The 23341-nt window shown below is 43.5% G+C and overlaps 1 protein-coding gene across 1 annotated transcript in view; it reads right to left on the bottom strand.

Moving 5' to 3' along the window:
* The window catches only part of LOC139645572 (WD repeat- and FYVE domain-containing protein 4-like), a 39643-nt gene extending 19381 nt beyond the window's left edge, over window positions 1–20262 (bottom strand). The window contains exons 1-39 of the mRNA XM_071521322.1: window positions 20245–20262; window positions 18848–18972; window positions 17974–18102; window positions 17602–17791; window positions 16816–17005; window positions 16227–16387; window positions 14732–14964; window positions 14492–14631; window positions 14032–14162; window positions 13637–13738; window positions 13210–13400; window positions 11481–12208; window positions 11177–11267; window positions 10836–11050; window positions 10593–10696; window positions 10173–10401; window positions 9538–9614; window positions 9234–9452; window positions 8824–9002; window positions 8433–8664; window positions 7534–7685; window positions 7345–7456; window positions 7046–7236; window positions 6782–6934; window positions 6553–6626; window positions 5987–6148; window positions 5767–5861; window positions 5548–5644; window positions 5177–5379; window positions 4883–5049; window positions 4655–4774; window positions 4379–4558; window positions 4140–4304; window positions 3271–3397; window positions 3020–3171; window positions 2348–2586; window positions 2128–2249; window positions 1758–1949; window positions 1535–1644 (exon numbers count right to left, since the gene is read on the bottom strand). Coding sequence (XP_071377423.1) covers window positions 1535–1644; window positions 1758–1949; window positions 2128–2249; window positions 2348–2586; window positions 3020–3171; window positions 3271–3397; window positions 4140–4304; window positions 4379–4558; window positions 4655–4774; window positions 4883–5049; window positions 5177–5379; window positions 5548–5644; window positions 5767–5861; window positions 5987–6148; window positions 6553–6626; window positions 6782–6934; window positions 7046–7236; window positions 7345–7456; window positions 7534–7685; window positions 8433–8664; window positions 8824–9002; window positions 9234–9452; window positions 9538–9614; window positions 10173–10401; window positions 10593–10696; window positions 10836–11050; window positions 11177–11267; window positions 11481–12208; window positions 13210–13400; window positions 13637–13738; window positions 14032–14162; window positions 14492–14631; window positions 14732–14964; window positions 16227–16387; window positions 16816–17005; window positions 17602–17791; window positions 17974–18102; window positions 18848–18865 — 6372 coding nt within the window. The 5' untranslated portion in view covers window positions 18866–18972; window positions 20245–20262. The remainder of the gene's footprint in view (window positions 1–1534; window positions 1645–1757; window positions 1950–2127; window positions 2250–2347; window positions 2587–3019; window positions 3172–3270; window positions 3398–4139; window positions 4305–4378; window positions 4559–4654; window positions 4775–4882; window positions 5050–5176; window positions 5380–5547; window positions 5645–5766; window positions 5862–5986; window positions 6149–6552; window positions 6627–6781; window positions 6935–7045; window positions 7237–7344; window positions 7457–7533; window positions 7686–8432; window positions 8665–8823; window positions 9003–9233; window positions 9453–9537; window positions 9615–10172; window positions 10402–10592; window positions 10697–10835; window positions 11051–11176; window positions 11268–11480; window positions 12209–13209; window positions 13401–13636; window positions 13739–14031; window positions 14163–14491; window positions 14632–14731; window positions 14965–16226; window positions 16388–16815; window positions 17006–17601; window positions 17792–17973; window positions 18103–18847; window positions 18973–20244) is intronic.
* Between the last annotated feature and the right edge of the window lie 3079 nt (window positions 20263–23341).

Below are 23341 nucleotides of genomic sequence, written 5' to 3'. Positions count from 1 at the left end.
TGTCACAGATAAACAGCAAGTCAGCGTCATCATCTCCTAATTTCATTCCTTTATTTGGACAAACATAAGTAATATATAGCATTAATTACCCTATTTAGCAGATAGGAACCTCATTGGCTTTTTAAACGCTGCATTAAATACATAACTCATCTCTTCCCCTCTGCAATTAACATCAGAACATCACACTCATTTCCATTTTAATGACTTCCCAACAATACGCCACCTTTGATGATAAGGCAACATAATGTCAACTTCATTCTGGGCTGGCAGTGAATGTGTAATGAACTTAACGTGATCATTAGTGCTGTTAATTATCTTTCTAATATGAGGACACAGATATGATTATGGAAACTGCATTCGCTGATGAAATAAATCTCTAGAAGCTTTGCACTGAAGCTTGACTGAGGACAGAGTCTGTCTATCAGTCGCTATATTCCCATTCATTACCTACAGTAGGCTTTAAAACGCTTTTCTTGTGCAATAAAAATACTGGGGACATCTGAGACCCAGAGACTACACTCAGTGTAGAAATATATCACTGTGCATCCAATGGCTGAAACAGCCATAAGCATCTCTCATGACTTGCCAAATAAAGGTCATAAGTTGGTGATCCAGAAATTAATTAATGACTCACTTGTTTCTTCATGGGGATGGATGGACAAATGAGCAGACTGGCTGACCAACCAGTAGACATTTAGATATCACTTATTGAACAAGACGCTCTCGCTCTGTGCTGCAACCTACTCAGTGCGATGTGGTGCAACACACTGCAGAGTCCAAAGGAAGCAAACTTCCCTCCCTCTTCTTGCCTGCCTCTCAGACGGAAAAACAATTCATCACCCTCACTGATAGCCTGTCAAAGACTGATATGATAAAGAATAACATCAAATGAATAATGTTTTCATCAGATTGGTACCACTATAATTGCCAACCCGATTTCTGTGGGCAAGAGACACACACAAACAAGAACACACATGCGCTTTGTGGGGGTGAGACAGACACGCAGACGCGGTAATTTCATGCCTGTGTGCCTGAGTAATATGTCCCCGCTCCCTGCTCCAGATGGCGCGACGTCTTAAGCGTTGTGGGGGAACTAATGATGTGGGCCACGTGTTTCGGGGGGAAAAACAACAATAAACGCGTCTTTAACCTTCAGCAGCAAACAGTGTGTTGTAGCGAGTGTTCCCCTGGATGGGCCTAACAGATATCAATTACTCTGCCCACTCAGGGGCAATCAGCTGTGATAATCCAAATCCATTTAAAGAAATAATCAAACACCCCCACAGGGCTGGATGGCCCACAGCACAAACACAACAGTGACTTTGGGAAGAGTGTTTGTGGCACAATGCTCTGGGATGTGGGGACACCTGGGAGTCAGATATGTCAGAAAGGTAATGACCCCACACTCCTTGAAGGAGACACGCAAACGCATACGCAAACTATCTCTCCGTCCAATAGACACCCTGCAAGCAGCTCTCTACCCTATTTTGTGCTCAACAACCACACATTCAGGGAGTGTGAGTGTGTTAGTTACCTCTACTGTGGCCGACTCTCTGCCCAGTATGCCCAGCGCTGAGCGAACAGCACTACTGATCAGACCAGGCTTCTTCTGGGCGCTGCTGACCAGCTTCTTCTTCTGAGTCTCTGACAAGACATTTTACACACACATACAAATGTCAAGAACTGTATAAATTATTATTAGCAGTATTAGTATTAGTAGTAGTCATACTAGTAGTAGTGGCCTAAAACTAGCTAACCTGTGTATATCTGCCAGGCTTTGTGTGCCGTCTCCTCCCACAAAGGACTAATATCAGTCATGCTGACTGGCCCCGTCCGTGTTGCGTTATTGGCTGAGATCTCTATCTTATAGGTGTCCTCAAGGTTGTGTCGCCTCTCCATCATGATCTTAGACCAGCAGGCCTCCACCAAGGATACCAGTTCACTCTCATCTGGAACACACACACACACACACACACACACACACACACACACACACACACACACACACACACACACACACGTTAGTTCTGAACTCTCAAGTGACACAATGAACTTTCATACATTTAGTACATCAGTAAAAACCTCAACCAGACAAAAGCGATAAGCGTAAATGATAGCTCCCTGTACCTGTGGCAGAATCTGCTCTGTGGTCGATGGGTGCAGAGCGTTCGGTTTTGAAAGGAAACAGGTGAGAAAGTTTTTTTCTGCCGTGCCCTTTCTGTACCTCACATCCAAAACCATTGGGGTAGCTGTAAAACACAACGTGCATAAACACTCATAAATGGATCAATGTTTTGACTATACACATTTGTCTGTGTCTCTGTGTGCGTTTTCTTTTTCACCATACCTGCCGGACCGTATCAATAATAGACAATGAAGGAGGCAGGTAATGAAGGTCACATTTGCATTGTACGTTGCCATGACGACATCCCAGCGGTCCATGAAGACTCGTAAAGTCCTGATGACCACTTCCTGCTCTACTAGGGAATGTCGAGGTTGAGACAGGTAATAAAGAAGGACTTTATTGGTGCATGAGTAGAGGGCTGACACGGTCCTCTCTTTCTGGGATTGGCCTTTCTCCAGTGCCTGAAAATATACAGCAGTGTATCAGTTATCAGTAAGATAAGTAAGTAAGTAAGATGACATAAGACAAAACTTTAGTGATCTCGTGGGGTAATTGGGGCCTTGCCATAGCAAGGAATAGGATATAGATAAAAAATACTATGAACATATTGAATATTAAAGATACAGCGTCTACATCATGCTAATCCGGGGCTCCTGCTGGTTTGAAAGAATTATCGCCACTGACAGATTTACAGATTAACGGATGTTTGCAGTGTACAGATTTATGAATTTGCAGTCCAGTGCAAGAGCATGTACGCAGGCTGTGCTAATGTGCATTGTTGGCTATCCCCATTATCAGATTAACAGATTTACAGAGCAGACAGTTTGTTTCCAAATTAAGTATTTGTGTGTGTGTGTGTGTGTGTGTGTGTGTGTCTGTGTGCACGAGTCTCACCACCACAATCTGATCTGCGAGGAAGGTGAGCAAACTCTCTGAGTCCCCCAAAAACATTCCACTGTAAAGTTTCTTCAGCAGTGTTTTACTGAAGAGCACCATGTTCTCCATCAACGTGGCCATCTGTCCTTCAGGCCTTTGACTCTTGGAGTCTGCGAGAGAAACCCATATATTCAGTTGAGTACATTTTCTGCATAGACACTAGGTCTACCCAGAGTGAGTTGTGAGGTAACCATGCGTGGTAATTGTACCCTGTGAGTTGAGATGCGTGTAGTTTTCTTCCTCATGGCTGAGCATGTGGATGATGTCCATGAGAAACTCCAGCAGCTCAGTCTGGAAACTCTGCCTCTGCTCCACCGACGCTCCATCTGGGGAGAACTATAACATCTATTTCTTAGTTAGAAAATATGACGTGACACTATTTTGTAACTAATAAACAATAGATAGGATACTAAATAGATACTGATAGGATACTGACTGACTCTTCCTTCTACTATGTTCTATATTAAGAGCAACGCCTCATATTAAATTGTTGGAGCATCGATCACCCTTCCACTGAGAACTGTAACGCATACAGAAGGGTGGTGTGTGTGTGTGTGTGTGTGTGTGTGTGTGTTTCAGCTTGGCAAGCTGAAACCACCTCTCCAGAGATCTAGGTCAAGGCCTATGGGTGTCGTCTCTCTCCTAGTGGTGACTGATTCTATCAAGACTACCTTGGCTCTCTGCCTAATCCAGTAAATGTGCAAAGAGTGGCACCTTCTGGAGAAGAGAGAATTCTGCAGTATTACAGTGAAGAGGCTTTTACAATGTGAATGTACTATATGCATTAATGTGTGTGTGTATGTACGTACATAGGTATGTATGTAAATATATATGTATTTATGTGTATATATATATATATATATATATATATTTGTAGATATGTAAGTGTACATAAATGGTTGAATGGTTGCTTGTGTTTATGTGTGTGTGTGTGTCTGTTCACCTGCTTCCTTTATCGCTTTTTGAGGTTTGAGGTTGAGGTTTATGCTGATGTACTAAATGTATGGAAGTTCATTGTGTCCCTTGAGAGTTCAGAACTAACGTGTGTGTGTGTGTGTGTGTGTGTGTATTCACTCACCTCCAGCAGCAGCAACAGAGGGTGTGTGTTGCTGTTGGCAGGAACATTAAGGAGACTGTCCATCAGCAGAATACGGATGAAATCGCACACTGGCTTCCTGGTTGGATGACTCCCGGATGCCGCCTCACCCTCACCCTCACCCATGACGCCAGGCTCAACCCCTTCCTGAAAGAAGTGGACAAACAGCAAATGAGGACCGGAGGGATTTCATGAATGCACACCAAGAGCAACGCACAAACCTCTGAAGTGTCCAGGGGGTACACAACGGCAGCGAGCGCATGGAGGAACTCTGGTGACACCCACAGCGGGTCTCTGGGCCGCAGGCTATGGAGTAGACACAGGAACTGCATCACACTCCCTGGGAACTGCAACTCCCAAGATGCACCATTATCTGACAATCTCTTGGCAGAAGGGACAGGCTGTTACAATGAGAAAAAAGATAAAAGTGAAATGGATTTTACATTCTATTATTCTTTCACCATACAAGTTGTGCAAAAAAGAAATAATATTCTTACTTGAGTGATGATGACTTTGACTAGTTCCAGCAGTATGGTTGCAGCCTCAAGACAGAGCTGATGAACAGGAGCGTCTGCTTGGCTGTCAATCAACGACTGTAGGATGTCATCCAAATGCACCTGCAGATGACACATAATGAGATGACGGTGATAATGATGATGAAGACAAAGATGTGCAATATAATTTACAGTGTAGTACGTAAAAGTTTCATCTACCCGATTCCTTACCTTTCCCTCAGCAGTGTGGCTGACCTTCTTCCCCAGCAGTAGAGCAGCCAGCGCTCCATACACTTGAGCCAGGTGAGACTGGCTGACCAGCAGCCCTTGTAGGACATCAAAGCCTGGACATGTGGTGCTCTGGCACTCATGAGACCAAGAATGGGCCCGGAGGTTGTCTGGTGACAGGATCAAAATATAAATGACAAAAGTTATTGTAGGATGAACAGCTGAGCAAATAGCATGCTGGTACTATGATAACAGACTTAAAGGACCGTGAATAGTTTTCCAAGGTTATGTTTATACCCATGACAACAAAGGGTTCCTCCATGCCCTCTACAAGTGTCCCTGGTATCACACCGTCTCTGAAGCTGCTCTGCTGGCTGTGACAGGACAGGAGGTGTGTGAGCTGGATGAGGCCCAGCTTCAAGGTGGAGGGGTGCAGGTGAGGCTGCAGGAACAGCAGGAACCAATCACTGCCCAACGCCTGGAACAAGGCTTTCTGCTGGCTAGTGGGGAACAAGACCATTATTCTGCCTCAGCATTATGGCATATAAAATACTAATAGAAATATGTTTTGAGTCCAGTTTTGGTACTAAGGAATCTATGGCTATCTAAGTAGTAAAAGCATTATCCCCCTTGTGAGGAGTTTACCAACTTAGGTTAGCGCTACTCACTCTTTGATTAGGGGCCTGTCTGAGGTGAGGATTTCGCAGAGAGAGAGCAACAGCTGGTTGCGGATCCAAATGGGGCTGGCTGGACCCGAGCTCTGAGCTACAGAACAGAAAAGACAGGACCAAGTCACCACAGATGATGACTTGTGTGACTTTGCCCACACATCAGTCAGTTTGCGTGGGGTTTTACCACAGTAGTTGTTGAAGAGTGTGTCCATGTACCTGCTGTATCCTCAGGAAGACCGCTGCCAGAAATCCCATGGACTTCACTCACATCACTAAGAGGAGGGAGTGTGTAGACCAGGAAGAGTCCAAGTCTGACCAACCATAAACATACATTTTAAGTATATGATGTGGCTATTCAAATAACTTAATCTGAAAACCATATAAGACAGAACACATCAGAGCATCTTGGTGTAACTGCTGTATCCCTTTTCTGTACCTGCTTATGTCTGCAGGGTTGAAGTGCCCTTTCAGAAGCCGTGTGACGATGCAGGAAATGACGTTAACCTTCTGATAGGTCACAGCAGGGTCAGAAAGCTGGAAGAGCAGCTTAGATAGCAGGCCGATACCGTGCATGACCTCTGCATTACTACTGTCACTACTGAGGAAGTGGAGAGATATAGAGAGAGCGTTAATATCAATCACAATCTGTTCCCACAGACAGAAAATCTAATTCAGCAATTCAAGCACTCATTCAGTCACGCTCTTCTCTTCAGCCTCTATGACTGATTCTGTTGTACATTCCCCTGACTGTCTCTGTTGTACATTTCCGTGATATTGATGACAGGGTGCTGCAGATGTTGACAGAACAGCCGATAAGGTCTGTCGTCAAACCTGAACAAGAGCCTCACTTGTTCCCTCCTCAGAATGTTATATAACTCCTGCGAGCCATGTGAGGTAAATATATTAGATTAGAGCAACAAAATATTTTGTGGTCTCTGGTCACATCAGGACACATTGTATATTCAGACCACTTGATTTTGTACTGATGGCTCCAAACATTACCTTGTGGATTTCAGGATTTCAGCAAAGTGATTGAGAACTGAAAGGTCCAGATTATCGGTTGTGTTCTGCCACACCTGAAAACAAAGTGTGAGATAATGAGATAAAGCTACAAGAAACATTGACCATAAGCTTCCAAACACAGTACAACATTCCCAATCAATAATGGGTGGACATTAAAAAAATAAAATAAAATCCTGGGCCCACAGAACTGCTGTCCTAGCATGCATACCTCCAGGTCACAGAGCAGGGCCTGGAAGGCAGGTGTATGGTGTAGACAAACAGACCCAGAGCTCAGCTCCACTGAGCTGGAGAGATACAGAACCAACTGAAATGTTCTGTTGCTGACCAGATTGCTCTTCGTCTTCAGCAGGAACGCTAGCAGCTACCAGGAGAGAGAATTATGAATAAGAACGCCCTGAGCAAAACAAGTTTGAACTGTAAGGGAGCATATTTTCATGTATGTACTCAGTGATTTCAGTATGATCCGACAGACCTTATATCCGTTGATGCGGGTCATTTCCTGCTGCATGGCGGTGCTGGTCTCCAGCACAGACAGAAGAACTTTCACAGCTGCATACAGAGAACCATCATCTGGTGCCATAGCAACCAGGCTGAGAACCACTGCAGGCCCGCCGACATACAGGAACCCATTAGCCGCACTGCTGGGGGTAAAGGTACGCACACCTAGAAGGAGAGCGTCCGTAAGCTTACCAAATGTACCTATCTACAGGAATTAACAAAAAAACATAAAAAAACAAACACTTTCCAAGAGTACTAGACTACTATGTTTACCAAAGTGTCCAACCAGGGCCGCTCCTATGGTGCGCGCTGTACCACTGAGGTGCTGGCTGATGTTTCGAGCTAGGAACACGGGGGTGGACTGATCCCGAGATGTTATCCCCATCTGTAATTACATACATATTGATTAGCACAGTATACCGAAACAACAAACACACAGACTCGACCTCGGATCCACCTAACCTCTTTAGCGATGAGTCTGCAGTCCACTTCATTGTAATCCTCTCTGATCTGTGCGACAGTTGTTAGTGTCGCGATGGCTGGGTTGATGCCAAATGAGATCCTCTCCTCAGGAACCAGCCTGACAGGGAGAGGCTCAGCATCTGGTTTATGGCCTGGATACAAACAAGGAGGTAGATGATAGATTTAGGTTCAGTAGAGCTGCCTTATAAAATTGTAACTTCACGAGAAAAGGCTAAACAACAGGCACTTGAGTTTCCAAATGTCCTGCTATAATTACTGTGATATAATAAACATAACCAGTTATGCTAATGAGGTCATTAATTAAGCTAATTAATGTAATAATTAGCAAATACTTTTATGTCAGCATATTTGCCATAACACATGGACGGTTTTAATATGAACTTCGTATCTTGAGTTCTAGTAGTTTAAGGAAATCTCATTAATATGCAAATTTATGCAGCAAGGTGCTCCAAAATCTAATCAGATCACCTACTCTATAGTCGGTACCTGTGGTGTGAAGATTAAGTAAGTATCGTTTTTGAGTTATTGTGGTCACGAGAATGTGTCTAAACACAGACAGACAGGCAGAAGCCACCATGACAACATAATGTCCCACATCATGTACCATGGTAGCAAGACAAAAAAATAACATGAAACAAACAAAATAAATAAAATAACCAAGCAAAAATAACTTGATTGTGGTTCTTCAGTGTACTAATCTAGGACCGCAGGTCTTGTTTCAAGACCCCATAAACATCACTATAATTTGCGCTCTTATCCAGGGTGATTCCTATTCACAGCTACATACTATGAACACAGAAAAGACTTTGTGAAAACACAACATAATTGAATATCACATTCCTATTATTACACAGCTCTTGTCCAGATCACTGACTCACCCATGTTGCGCAGTGCCAGGAAGTTGCCCAGATAGGCAGTGCCTTGTGTGTAGATGGCCGCCACAGCTTCAGGGCTCAAAACCTCCTCAAACAGGTATGTAGGACCGACTCTCCACACCAGAGCAGCGTGCTCCTTCCAGAGAGACGGCGTTCCAATCACTGCACACACATCGATCACAGCTGTGGGATCCATGGAGACATACTGGCCCGGGAATGGCTGAATATACCGCATCTGACAGAAAATATAGAGATATGAGATTTTATCCACTTTATCACAAACTTACACTCAAATGCTAATGATGCATTATGAATAGATAAGCGCCAGATTGGACCAAGGAACAGTTCAATCATCAGTCCCTCAGTCTACCATTCATCCTCTCTTCTCCTCTACCTTTCCCGTCCCCACTGCCTTGCCGTTGAAGTAGGCTGAGACCCGGCAGCTCTTCTTCACGTCCTTGGCCATGACCAGAGTCAGATGGTGCCACTGACCTGGGACCAGCATGCTGGAGCAGCGAAACCTAAGTGAGGTGGGCAAAGCACTGGGGGTGCACACCTCTGGCTCCATCATGTCTGGTAAACAGGCAAGGAGAAAGTGAGTCAGCCGATCTCTGCAGTAAAAACTGATAACATAACTCTTGTCCAGTGCAGTGCAGATTCAAACACAAATGATAAGGAGTAGCCGTTATGTTTTATCTTGGACAGCCCAACAGTTTGTGTAACCTAAAAAGCTAAAATTTCTTGACGGCAATTGATATATATTATGTAAAGTTCACCCAGGGCAAATATTGACAGAATCTTTACCCAGGAATGTGAATGCCTCCTCCTCTGTGGAGATGACCAGACATCCGTCGTAGGCTGAGAAGGAGATAGACAGACAGATGTACTGCTGCTCAGCCCGGGACATGTGGCGGACCACAGACAGCAGTCGGATAGGGTGGGAATCACACGCTGAACTGAACCTGTTGATCTGGAACCAGCAGGAATATGAAAGACCCGCAGTAGGGGGAAAACCACGACAGTCTGAAAACGAGACAGAGATGATTGAGAAATTGTTTACATTTATTTACAAATACGTGAATATTGTACAATCAAATTCCTCTCTTACCTCCTCCTATTCCACCTGTTGAGACTGAATCAGCATTCACTCCCTTCACTGTGGCCAGAGAGGGCAGGAACAGACAGCTGCAAACACATTGACACATAACAAGAGGTGACAGTTTATAAGAGTAATTTAAAGCCAAACCCCACTAAATCCTCAAGTACTTTTTCTGCACATACTGTTTGTATGGCCTGTATGTATCTGTGTATCTGTATCTATATGTACAATCTGACATGTAAGAGAGCTAGCGATATTTATATATTATATATTATATATATAAATATATTATTGTATATATATATATATTACATTTTTGTCATATTTTCCATTCATTTTTCTTTGTCTCAGTATGTTATACTGCTTTTTTCGCACACTCTGCATACACGCTATATTGTGTTTTTTTGTCATATCTTTTATATGTATTTTACTTATTATGCTTTAGTGTTGCAATTGTCGCTTGTGCTATGTTTAATACTCCCCATTTGCTCTATTCTTATTTATACCCTATTTGTTCTTTTCTTTGCTGGATCTTATCATTTGCTGCAATGACCCAATTCCTCCACAGGGATCATTAAAGTTTCATCTAATCATCTAATCTAGTCTAATGGATACTGTATGACCCCACTGAACAGTGGCCTCACCCATATCCACTCTCACTCATGTCAAACTCTACGAAGGCAGGTGAGGTGGAGAGTCGGTGGGGTCTGAAGCTGCGTGGTGATGTCATGGACACCAGACTGATGATCTGGTGAAGCGGGAGCGGAGAGCCCACAGAGGATTCACAGGGAACGGGAGAACGCAACAGGCTGAAGGTCCGCTTCAGTGTCTTTACTGAAGATCCTGATGAGCCGTCTGCCTCTGTGCTGTGATCTGAGGGACACAATAGGAATGGCATCCAGTGCCTGACTGAAGAATTGATGTGGTGTTTGAACATCAAGAAAAAACAATGTAAACCTCAGAGGTTTAAATCTAACAATGCATCTGTAATCTAGGAAACAACAGAAGAGAAAAGCTATGGACCAAAAATGAACAATTATATGTAATAAAAAACAAATATCTACCATCCGAGACAGGTTTAGTGCGTAGTTGGTGACCTTCTAGTGCAGTGGGCATGGACATTTTGTCAGCTAAGCACATGAGAGGATCTCCTAAACACAGGAACTTCCTGAGGAAAAACAGATAGCACCAAACTCATGGTATAAGATATCTTGTGTGCGCAAATACACAGAATGTGTTCATATCATTTCAAGCCATGTATGTGTCTGAACCTAAACTCAAGGTTGTTGGTTTTGAGAGTGTCTGACCTTAAGTCTGAGTGTGTGATGGCCTGAGAGGAGAGTTTCTCCAGGATCCTTGTAACAGGTAGATGTAATGGGTGGTTTGGAACCAGTAACATGCTCCGACAGCGGGTCAGGAGAGTGGAGACCATTCCCCCCTCACACATTATCTGGCGGTTTCGCTCAGATTTGACCATGGCCTGGATGTGGTGCGCCAATGAGAACTGGACCTCCATAGAGAGCTGGGAGAGAGGGAGAGGAGCTGAGGCGGAACCACATAACTCCAAATTTGTCTCACACAGGGGCCTTATCTTGAGTTAAATAGTATGTAACTGTAGCAATGTAACATGCTCAGTTTAGAAAGATACCTGTGGGTCTTCTGGAGTAAACACTGATGGAAGGAGAGTCATGATGACTCGGATAGCTCCGGGGTGAAGAATAGTATGATCGCATGTGAACCTGAGCCAATTAAAAAAACAAAGACAAAACAAAAAAAACATGTTAATATTTAAGGGTTAGTTTTTAACCCACATCCTCCCCATGGATCCCACTCATCAGTTCAATTTAGACATGGTTTGCAAATTCATCCATCTAACAGTAACATGGTTAATATATGGCTAGAAATCTGGAGTTGTTGTCCTCTACCACCCTCATATGGACAGAGAGATCCACCTGATTTGGGACTCTGAGCAGACCGTGGAAATGCTGAAAGCCGTGTTCCTGGATCTTCCCTGTGTGTCCTCCATGGACTGTGAATCTGATGCCAAGTGGACACGGGGGGAGCCTGAATACGCTCCTTCTGGCCCTGCTGCTCCATTTAGTGTCTCTTTCTCTCCGTCACGCTCATCCTCAGCCCCTAAGTTCAAAGCCAGAGCAGAGTACGTCCCTGTGGCGAACTGGTCGAGATAGGAAAGCAGCCTTATACATGTCCGAAGAGTGAGAGGCAGATTGGGCTCAGACTGGGGAGTGGTGGAGGGAGAAGGGGGCACTACAGGAGCCTCTGCTAACTCAACAAACTGGTGGAAGCTCCTTCCGTGGGACTGGTCCTCTGCAGTCTTGGGACAGTAGCACTCATCCCCATCCAAGTTCCCCGGCTCTGAGCCCTCTGTCTGGAAGCAGCCCAGTTGTAGCAGAGCCTCTGCCAGCCTTTCGTAAAAGCCCCCGTTTTGGAAGTGGTGTGCATTGACTGGGTGAAGATGCACAGCCAAGGACAGGATGTGGAGGGTGAGGAGGAGGAGGTCCAACACCGCCTGCTGCCCCAGAGACCCCCACACCGCCCCCTGGGGAGGGTCAGACAAAGCTCCTTCCATGTCTACCACCAGGGACAGCAGTCCAGTAAAGCCCCCTGCTCGCCTGAAGGCATCCCAGCTGTTAGGGCTCTCCAGCACCTTCAACACAGACTGAGACAGACAGAGGAGAGGTGTCAGGCACAACATATTGACATAGGAGGAGGATAGTGAGAATGTGACATCATCAAAAGACAGTGAAGCCTAATCATGTATGTGGCAAAGCAGCTGCCTGTCATACTTCAGAAATAACCTCAGAGAATGTATTTTGAAATGATACTATAATCTTAGCCCAAACTTCCACCTTTTAAAAGGATCTTCCCAGTCAATTAAAACAATGTAATGAAAAATAGACGAAACATATAGATATATCATAAATCATTTCTGATAACTAGTTTTGAGAGGTGAACAAAATCGCATTAGCTTTATTCAATTGAGAGAGCTAATCCATCAGGTAGGTAATGTGTGAGGCAGAACGCTGAGGGAAATCTGATTAACTGAAACTGGAGTAATCACAATGGCTCTCAACACACGCCAACCCAGGTCGCACCCAATCTGATTGCCACCTGCTTTAACCAGGTTAGCACAAAGCACACACACACACACACACACGTGCGCACACACACGTGCGCACAAACAAACACAAGTGTACACGCATACACGCGCACACTCACACACAGTGAATACACACAATGTCTGCAAGTAAGTGTTCTTCTCACTGCCATCTATAAAAATGGACACATACAGTAGGTGTGTAACTTGGTTAGCCTTAATCAGATCTCTGTCCCATTCACTGATCTGATAGAGGTGGTAATCTTCGGAGTGCCACGGCACAAGGCTGCCGGCCTAATCGAATCGGCCCCCGAGTTAACAGCTAAACCTGTATTAGCAAATCAATCTGCATTTGTCAATAATGTAATCAAGGTCCCACATGCTATGAAAATAAATTCACTAGCTTATTATGTTTTAAGTGCATTACAATTTGTTATGATTGAATGTAGAGTGGAAACTACATTTACAATTCAGCAGAGAACCCGCATACCTAGGTGTTTGCGGATGTGTGTGTGTGCTGCTGTCTGTGTGTGAGTGTGTGTGTGCACGGAAGATGTGAGTACCTGCAGTAGGTCCGTCTTCAGACCTAGTTCCTGCTGTGTAGAGGAGCAGAGGGCTCCTACGGCCGTACTCATGAACTCCTCAGGGTTGATCTCCGCTAGCTGCTCCAAAATGCTCAGCGTGGGACCTCGATACTGCTCCTCATCTAGGAAGATCTTTATGTAGGGAACCATACCAAGGTCTCGCACTGAAACTGGGGCACACGCACAAAAATAAGGATAATCAAATTTCACTACAATTGACACTGACAGGACTGACCTGCTGTGTTGACGCATATGTTTTTCTCCATTTCCTTATTTTCAATTATACCGGTCGCTTCTAGCCTTATTTTGACTTTAATATACTAAAACAAATGGCGTCAAAAGATAAAACACTGAGGAATTTATCAAATCTAGGTAAGTGAAAAATGTGTAGCTACAGTATATATACCTGCGTTTCTGATGGAGCGCAGGGTAAGGGCAGACACTACTTTCAGCATGCAGGCAGTGAGGAGTCTCTCACTGTCCTCCACACCCGACTGCTCCTGGTGACCTGAAGCACACAGGGTAATTAGTAAAATAAGAACTTCAGGTGTAGGATTAATAAATAGACATCATAGAGTGAACAAATGACATGAGAGGGAGTTTTACTTGAGATTTGGCACTGCTAAGCTGCAGTTCCAGGCGCAAGGGCAAAGGTCCTACATCATTATCATTTTAGTAACACATTTTGAAACTGAAAGTAATGAGGTGTGATTGGACATATGTGCTAGATTGTGTGATGTTAACTGTTGCACAGTTATGATTACAGCAGGGATGGAGGCAAAAGAATATGTTGCGTCATACTTATTTGGGGGGCAGAGACAACTCCAGCCTTCCTGAGGATCTTGGCTCTCCTACGAAGTTCCCCCAGCAGCAGCTCCAGCAGACCCAAGTCACTCAGCACCTCCGCTAGCAGGCCGCTCCGCACAGTCATCCTACAGAGAAGAAGGATCTCAGTGGGCCGACACCAAGAAAACAACAGATAGAAAGTCTACTAGCAGTTCTATTACAGCTGCAGTGTTGGGCTCATTACTCAGGAAAGAAATATATCAGTCATTAATCATTTCGAATGCAACGTTATTACTTTATTAGTCTCCATGACGAGGACTACTAATTCTGACTACAAAGGATCACAGGAGTATAATTTAACTTCAATCTGGTATTTAGAGGGGGTGATAACAAAAGAAAAAGTTTATTTTTTGATTGGTAGTAATCCATTTTCCAAAACTGAAATAGTAATAATATACTGAGTAATACTGCTCACATGTGGAAACAGCTGAGAGTCGCCACCCCGAACTCTACCCTTGCCACCCCTCCAGCGAGTGTCCCAGCCCAGCTCTGCTTCAGCACGCCCTGCACTACCCGCAAGGTCTCATGGGGGATGTAGTTCAACTGGAATACCACCTGTAGAAAACCCAGTGTTTAATCAGACTGTGTAAACCACTGCTTCATGCTGTAGACAAGAAAAAGTATGTGATGGGACTTTTAATATTGGAAGCCATACCATCTCCAGCACTGAAAAGAATAGTTTGTGGACTGGTGCCGGCTTACGCCACACACAGGCAGCGAGCTGGGCCATTGACTGGACGGTCCACTCCAAGAGGAAGAAATTGGCTTGGTCCCACTCCCATATTGTCCGCAGTGTTTGCAGGATCTGGCAGCACAGCAGCGGGTCCTCTGAGCGCAGTAAGGAGCTCTGCAGCACATGGAAGGCCGGCAGGTTCTTTACTGCCGAACCTGGAGACATCGGTCAGATAAGAGGTGAAGAATCAAAGAGGTGTCAAGGAAAGCACAGATTGCCACTATACTTCCTTGTCAAAGGGGGCTTCAGCCATTTACAACAGTTCATATTGAATAGAATATGGTTTATGTGTTTGTTTATCTTAAATGTTTGATTTGGCAGGGAGTACTTTCTTGCGGTAGTCTAAGACATATTGCAATACAATATCAGCCTGAGGTCAATTTAGCCTAAAGGTGTTTTGATTTTAAAGATCTATTCATCAGATTTTGTTTTGGCAAGGTCAGACAGTCAATTTCATAGAGAAAGGAAAACCATTAAATTACAAACAACCTTTTACATACAGCACACAATGAATTTCACACGTCAATTGAGTTATACATACATAGATAGATTGAAAACAAACAACCTAACATGTATGAAGGCAAGAGAAAAGTGGCCTCATCTGCCTTGATAGAGTTTGGTTGCTGCATTGTCAAAATATTCAGAGAAGGTCTTAGATTTGGAAGCCAAAACACACTGGTGTTTGTGGTAAATAAATATATAAGTGGTTAGTAATAGGATTCATTTTCACACTTAATCAAAATCACATCAGAACCAAATAAGATCAGCCCAAAACAGTCCCTGGTCCCTCTGTTGGCAAGAGATCTACTCCTCGATGTGATAGATGGGTGCCGTGTATGGGTGTGTGTGTGTTTGCGTGCGTGTGTGTGTGTGTCTTATGGACACTCTATTTATGAGTGTTGGATGGAGGTGTGCGTGTGTGTCTATGATAGATGGCTGGTTGCTGTAGGCCAGTGGTGAATGGATGTGGGGCATCCTAACAGAGTTAGAGGGGAAGCCTCCACTTCATCATCCCAGACATAATCACCTCAGCTTCCTGTTAACCTGAGGGGTGTTGAGCAGGGTGGGGAGGGGAGACAAGGGGTGTTTGGGAGATCGGAGAGAGGGGTGTTGGGTGGGGGTGGGACAGTGTGGGTGGGTTATATAATACAACAAACCATTAGGAGGTAGAGGGCAAAAGTGCAAGGGAGGGATGAACTGTGTGGTCATTTAGGGGCTCCGTTTTCCCCCTTCAGCCTATCTTTGCTGAGCCATGCAAGTGATAATGGTGGAATGGTTTGGACGAAGTATGTATGTGGAAGGGATGGTTCAGAGTCTATCCTCACGGACCCATCAGCTTTTTAGAGACAATAATTAGGAAGGGGGCCAGAGAGTAACAATTCAGGTATCAGATTTTATTGTGGAGGGGTTGACCTACCTTTCGTGAGTGGGGGGTCAAACTTAAAGCCTGGAGGTTGGGGGTTGCTGACACACAAAGCCACTTTCAGCTCAGCTTTCCCACACAGGGTGAGAGACGCCACGAGAGCCAGCAACTCCTCCACAGGCTGGAACTGATCTGCCGACACACCCTGCTCACAACTTATGATGGTATGATGATCAGAGAGGAAGGCAACAGAAGGAGAGGTTAACAGAGTAGCAGTGAGAAATAAAGGGCTCTTTGTAGTGATAACTCTATAAGCAGACAAATGTAATTTCTATGAAACAATGTGCCCTTTGAAGTGGCTGTGTATTAACACCATGACATGCCACTTCATTTCAAAGAATACCTTTTTATTTTTATTTTTACTCTTGCCTTTAAAAAGATTTTGGTCCCCCCCCCCCCCCCTCTAATTCCTTTGATTCCTATTCATTCCCTTTAATAAGCAGGCTCTCTGGTATTCTGGTATTTTCTCCAGGCCCTCTCTTTCATTGTGTCTAATTTACTCCTAATCCTAAAACCCTCTCTTATTTATTCTATAGAATCCTAGTCTCTCGTTTCTTTCTGTAGCAGTGCCTCTTTATCTCACCGTTTCAGGATGCTCTCAAGGGCCGTGTAGCCATTATTGGTGTCAAACTCGGTGAAGAGGGCTGGGTTGAGGGGATAGGTGTCTCTGATGAAGCTGAACACAGCCACAGCCACCTCAGCTAGCACTGGTCCCGAGACATCAGCACTGATGCGCAATAGGTTCTGGATGCAGATACGCACACAGTTTTTATCTAAGGAGCAAGAGGAGGTTTAATGGGTTAGTAATTATTCAGAGATACATAGCGGGAAATAAATCATACACAAACACACATCTTTACTCAACAAGAGAAACAAACTTCATGGTAAAGTTCTATGATAGTCATGGGAGCTAACTACCATGTGATGTAATGTACAGAACAGTAATTCCATCACACTCAATCTCTTAGAAATAAAAATGTTCATAATCTCCAAAACAAATCAAAATTAAACTTCGGTGTACCAGGACATTTGAGTGGATTATTTGTGCTGATTGGGGGATCATGTGAAACATACTTGTGTCTCTGCAGGGACGTGTGGTCATGTGCCCAGGCAGAATCAACTCATTATTGGAGTAAAAATATCTGTCTGCACAAATAGCACTGCCTAATGCAACCAAAATAGTCTCTCTCTATCCAACCTGTTTTAGCACATTTTTAATACTTTTCCCTGTGTGTTCAACCAGTGTTGGTGCAACTGGTGGAACAGAGTACATTACAGCTAGGCAATACCAAACACCTGAGCACCCTGCTCCACCTAAAGACTATGAACAGAAATGTTACTTATTCTAAACGTTTCTGAGTTACCTCACCTAGCAGGCTGGGGACAGTGTTGCGTGTCTGTGCAGCAGAAACTGCCCTGAGGACGAGGGAGGCCTGGTGCCTCCAGGAGGCGCTGGTCTGGTCCCATAGTGACGTGAGGCCAATGATCAGGCACTGCAGCTCCTGAGTCTCCACCATCTTCTCAACACTGACTGGCTGCCTACAGAGCTGGAGGAGAACCTGGTAAAGCAGAGAGGGGAGAAATAGAGGGTGAGACCAAAATCTAATGAGAAAGGAGAGAAGAAGCAGAGCTGAGATTGGGAGAGATTGCATGATGAGGAGGAAAAAATGCAGAGGTTACCATAACCATGAGAAATTAAATGAGGCCATTGCTTCAAGGGGAGGAGTAGATTATTATTCACCTGTGTTAGTAGCTCCTGAAAAGTCTCTTCACTGGTTGTGTTCTCCTTCCTGTCTGGAAGGCACACTAGCAGGTACAGACACTTCACTAGGGCAGCAGGCAGACCTGGCTTTATCCAGGACAAAACATCCTACACACACACACACACACACACACACACACACACACAATAAACTGGGGTTCACCATTGATGCATTAACTACAAAGAGTATTTGACATCCATGATGTCAATTTAAAAGAACAATTCAGGAAAGTGCTTTGGGCCTTTATTTTCAGATACTTTGTGATAAACCCATGGTGTCGTATTTAATCATATGCATTTCTGAACATATGTATGCTAATTTTTAATATAATAAAATATGACATGAAAATGTCCTCAAATGCCAGTCAGTCACTTCATGTAATGAAGCTGGATTGGAACTTTGGACCCTATCAAACTCACTCAAATGACTTGCTTATGCTTAAGGTCCCCAAAGCACGGTCTAAATTTGGACAATCAGCCTTTTATTTTAGTGCCCTAAATTCTTGGAATGATCTTCAACACATGCTAAAAATCAATACTCTACTAACCTATGGACAATTTAAAACCATAATCACAAACCTCCCTGCCTCAATGTGTAACTGTTTTAATTGATTTTCTTTATTCTCATCTATGTCTTGTCCTATTTATTTTAAACTTTTAACTTGTTTGTAACTCAAAATCATTGTAAATGAGGGCAACCTCAATGGTTATTCGAGTTTAAATAAAGGTTTGAATGAATGTAAATGAGTGTAAATACCACAAGGAAATGTCAGATAGTTGCCAACTCTGAGAGCCTAGAATAAATTAAGGTGTAGAGACTTTAAAACTATTTGAACTGCTAAACATCACTCACTGAGCTGTCTGCTGTCATGAGGGACAGAGACTTCAGCAGGAGCCACCCTGGGGTGTCTCCCACCTCACAGTCTGTCTCTCCAGCCCGCCTCTGGAAGAACTGCACCACCTCATCGCGAGCCTCCTCTGAAAACACACACAGGATGCATCACATAGTGGTCTGTTATCCCAAAAGGATAAGGGTTGAGTTTTGAAACTAATTAAAAGGTAGATACTGAGAGAGGAATAGAATCCCGCACACTGTCTGTACTTGGAAGATTATTTAATACGACGTTTCAGTCATCTGACCTTCATCAGGCAAACATCCAATGACCGAAACATTGTATTAAATTATCTTGCAAGTACAGACAGTGTGCGGGATTCTATTCTTCTCTCAGTATCTACCTTTTTGGTTGTGGTCCTACGCACCTGTCATCTAAAGACCTTTAGGTGTGCAAAAATGTATTTTTTCTTTTCGAAGCAAATTAAAACAAAGAAGTCTTTTGCATAATTACATAGCTGGTTCTCTTCACAATCTACTATCACAGAAATTGCATTTCCTCTTAGTTAGCTGTGTCAAAATGAGAAACACCGTGCACATTTATTAGGGAAATAGGCCTGCTGAGCTTTACTCACGTAAAACTCTCACTTCTATTTTCAGAGACAGAATTTGCATTGTGTTTCTATTTTGGTAGGCGTACGTTTTATCAACTTGCCTGAAAACACCCATTACAAGTCTCTTGAGAGTTTCTAGTATGTTCTGATACGGCAGCAGGGCTTGCAAGTAAAAAGCTGAACCTAGAATTTAGAAACAAGTTCAATGCTTGTTGCGGTGTTAAATGAGTGAATGAGTATTCCAAAGCTACAACCTGCATCATGCATGTGCCTTATCAAGTATTAACGCCATAGCAGAGCTGTATCAAAAACCAGAAGTATCTACTTCTCTAAAAACAAAAAAGGCTCCACCTCCCACCCACCAGCAAGCACACAAACACACATGAACAACCAGAGAGAGAGAGAGAGAGAGAGAGAGAGAGATAGACAAGTGGTCATCCAATGGTGTGTTAAGCATGATAATAAAGTAAGGCACTTGTCATGGCCTTCTAAATACCTGATCTGATGAGCAGATCAAGACCATGGCAGAGAAAGCACCCCCCCATCACTGAGGAATGTCTTTACTCTAGTGTTTCCATAGATTACGTACACTTTGTCTTATCAGTTATTTTCAATACTACAACATGTGTGACATTTACACTTGGAGAAATTTGCTGGATGTAAGAAGCAGAGCAGAAACTACAGTGCATCAAATCATGTCTTAAGTAAAAGCAGAACTAGGCAGAGCAGGGAGAAAGTCCCTTTCCCGGGGATAACTGAACTGTGTGTGCTGATGTGAGTGGTTGTTCGTGCATGCAGTCGTACCTGCCGGCCTATCTGCCAGTCTGTTGTGGATGTTAGAGACCACTGTCTCAGCGGTGAGAGCTGTAAGCCCCCTCAGGTCCAGCCCTTCAGCTCTGCCACCAGGCTCACACACCTGGCATCAGACAGGAGAGAGGCAGGGGAAGAGGTCACTATGAGGAGGACAATTAATCAGACAAAGATACTGGAGGGCCAAAAACTGTTGGCATGCTCAACATAACCCAGCAAACATTCTTACATTAAATAGTTGTTGATACCAATGTTGAGAACCCATGTATGAAGTAAGATGTAAGATGAAAGTTGAGACGATGTCCATAGCTGCTACCTGCATTGTTCTGTGAAATCGGGACCTAACTACATTTGATACAAGTTTTAATATGAATGTTTACCATGCCATATCATCATAATATGATGCTGACATTAAACTCAGTCACCGTGAAATGGGTGCTGGGAAGTGTTAGGTCTGTTTTCATGTGCTTCATGTTGTGTGCATGGTGAGATGCACCAAAACAATGGCATCCATATAACAAGCGGATCTCAACTGCTTTGACTAATGCACTACACCATAAATAATAGAGGCCAATGCATACTGTATGCTCCTTTCACTTCCATAAGAGGATATCGGATTTCACTGAGTCTGCTATTCTTGAGTGAGGTCCTATGTTCTGCTCAAATCTCTACAAGCAGGTCATGAGCCTTGCGCACACACACACACACACACACACACACAAATAAACCAAAGAGTGATTACGTCTGCAGCTGTAAGCCCGATCAATGGGTGTTACACACACAGAGATCACCAATGGAATTCACACTGTGTGGGCGCACGGGCAGAGGAAGAGGGGAGGTTTCTTCATGACTGTGACGCAATTCAGGCATGGTGAATAAGAAATATCCAATTCATCCAATCAACCAAAGCGATGCCTGAAGCGTTGGATCTCAGAGCTTTTGGTTTTTCATGTGACAGTTTGGCAAACTGACAGATTTATAGGAGACAAACCACTTCTCAAGAGTTCAGAGGACAGTGATGGGATCTGCTGAGGGCCAAACATCTGACTGCTGCCTCATGTCATTTGAATGACTAAAGGAATGTTGGTTCAAGCTGGAACAGTTTTGGAGACCATGGTATTTGATGTCTGTCAGGCATCCATTTAACCTTTTCAAGATCAGGTTTTAATTAGAACAGTCGGTCGTGGTTTCAATCTTAATTCTCCTTAACGTCACAATTTATCAATGTTTCTCCAAGTGATTATTTCTACTTCTTCTTTTTAGAGTAGAAAAGGACACAGATTTTGTGTGGAAACAATTTACTTCTCCATTCAGAACTGGAAAGCAATAACTCTCTTGATTGATCAAAAAATTGCACAATGCCCTTGCAAAATATAACTCTCTGTGACTTTGAGAAGTAACATGGAATGAACAATGAGAGACAATGCGGGAGACAGTCTAGCTGCAGCGCTATATACCTGTATGTAGAAAGGAAGGACTCTAAGCAGATGTTCCTCTCTCTCCTCTCTCCGCTCTATAGGAACTTGGTCAGGTGCAGGGGATGTGTGTATTTGCAGCTTTTTTAGTTGTTCTCTGAGCACTTGTAGGGGCTGAGGGCCCCATGGTGCCCCTGTCCCTTCCTCTTTCTCTGCCTTCACTTCCACAGAGACAGCTAACTCCCCTGAAGCACTCAGCTCTCCGGTTTCTTTGTTGATCCTCTCCACATCACCCATCCGCTCCTGGAAAAAAGAAAGAGAGAGAGAGAGAGAGAAAGAGAGAAATACACAGACTATTTTATCTGTTCACGGCACAACCTGAGCTAATGGCATCTACAGCACACACTTTCTTATCTTATTTCCCTGGTCTCTCTCACTTCCTCAGATAAATGTGTCCCAAACTTCCAGTGGTCCACCTTTCCTTTCCCCAGCGCATACTGTCTGGGTTTAGAGATCATCAGACAAAGACAAACACTTGGCAGTCATGTGCTATTCTCCTCAACCTCTCTGAGGAGATCAGAATGGCATAATCAATGCGCAATTTTCCACACTTGGGAGGCAAATAATGTCAGTAAATGTCAACTACTCTGAATAATCAACTGGTATGAATGACTGGAACTATTTCAGACTATCTTCTTCAAGTTTAGTAAAGAAAATCAAAGTCTAGGCACTCAGATGTATTTGAAAGTTAAAAAGCTTTAAGTTATAAGCTTTTAGCCAGTTAAAAGTGTTTTAAGCTTAAAACCCACGAGTGCCTGGACTTGGATTTTTTTTATGCCATATACAGCATGTGGTCATATTATTTCCTCTCTTTCTTTCCAGTACAAGTCCTAGAGCACCACATTACTATAACTAACTAATTATAAGCTCTATGAGGTGCAGACATCCAAACCTCATGGCAAACAAGGAACTCTTGTTCTATCAGAATCAGATAATGGAACTGATAATAATCGATCTGACAGACAAATAGACCTATTATGTACATATGTGTATTTGCACTTTGGAATATAGCCATTCATTGTAATGTTTGTACTAGTTGATCTGCCATGATATGTAGTGTATTGTATTGTATTGTATTGCCGTATGTGTTTTTGTTTTTATGCACTTTGTATGTGGGAGATGCCAAAGGCAAATTTTAATCTAATTTAATCAAATGTCCTGTCCAACTCAGTTTGATCAGTTTCATTTTGCCCTTTGAAAGCCTGTCACCTGATATTGTATACCTCTAGATATTAAGTCCTTCACACACAACGTTGCTAATATTAGTGAGTGCTATGTCCCACTTATTTTAGGGACTTTCTGCTTAACACACACACACACACACACACCGTGCATAGAGAGAGAAATTGGCGGTATACAGACTCTAGTACACTCAGTTAAGATTGTAAGTGAACTGAGAGGCAGTTCACATTCCATTCTTGTACAAATGCTTGTGAATACTTTCTTTGATGTTTCCCAGTGTGAGAACCTTCCGTGTATGGGTGTGTGTGTGTGTGTGTGATGAAGCATTCAAACTAACTCCTTCCTTGTGCCATGGCAAAACAACACACACCTCTTTGTGTTTTACAGTGACACAGACTAAAGCACACACAAAAAATGTCTATGCAAAAAAAGCA

Source organism: Centroberyx affinis, unplaced genomic scaffold (genome assembly GCF_046629955.1).
Source record: "Centroberyx affinis isolate AG114_WGS23_722 - 3 ecotype Tasmania unplaced genomic scaffold, CSIRO-AGI_Caff_v1 ptg000885l_1, whole genome shotgun sequence".
NCBI classification, from domain to species: domain Eukaryota; kingdom Metazoa; phylum Chordata; class Actinopteri; order Beryciformes; family Berycidae; genus Centroberyx; species Centroberyx affinis.
The sequence above is the reverse complement of the archived record's forward strand: the minus strand, read 5'-3'. Positions and strand labels throughout refer to the sequence as shown.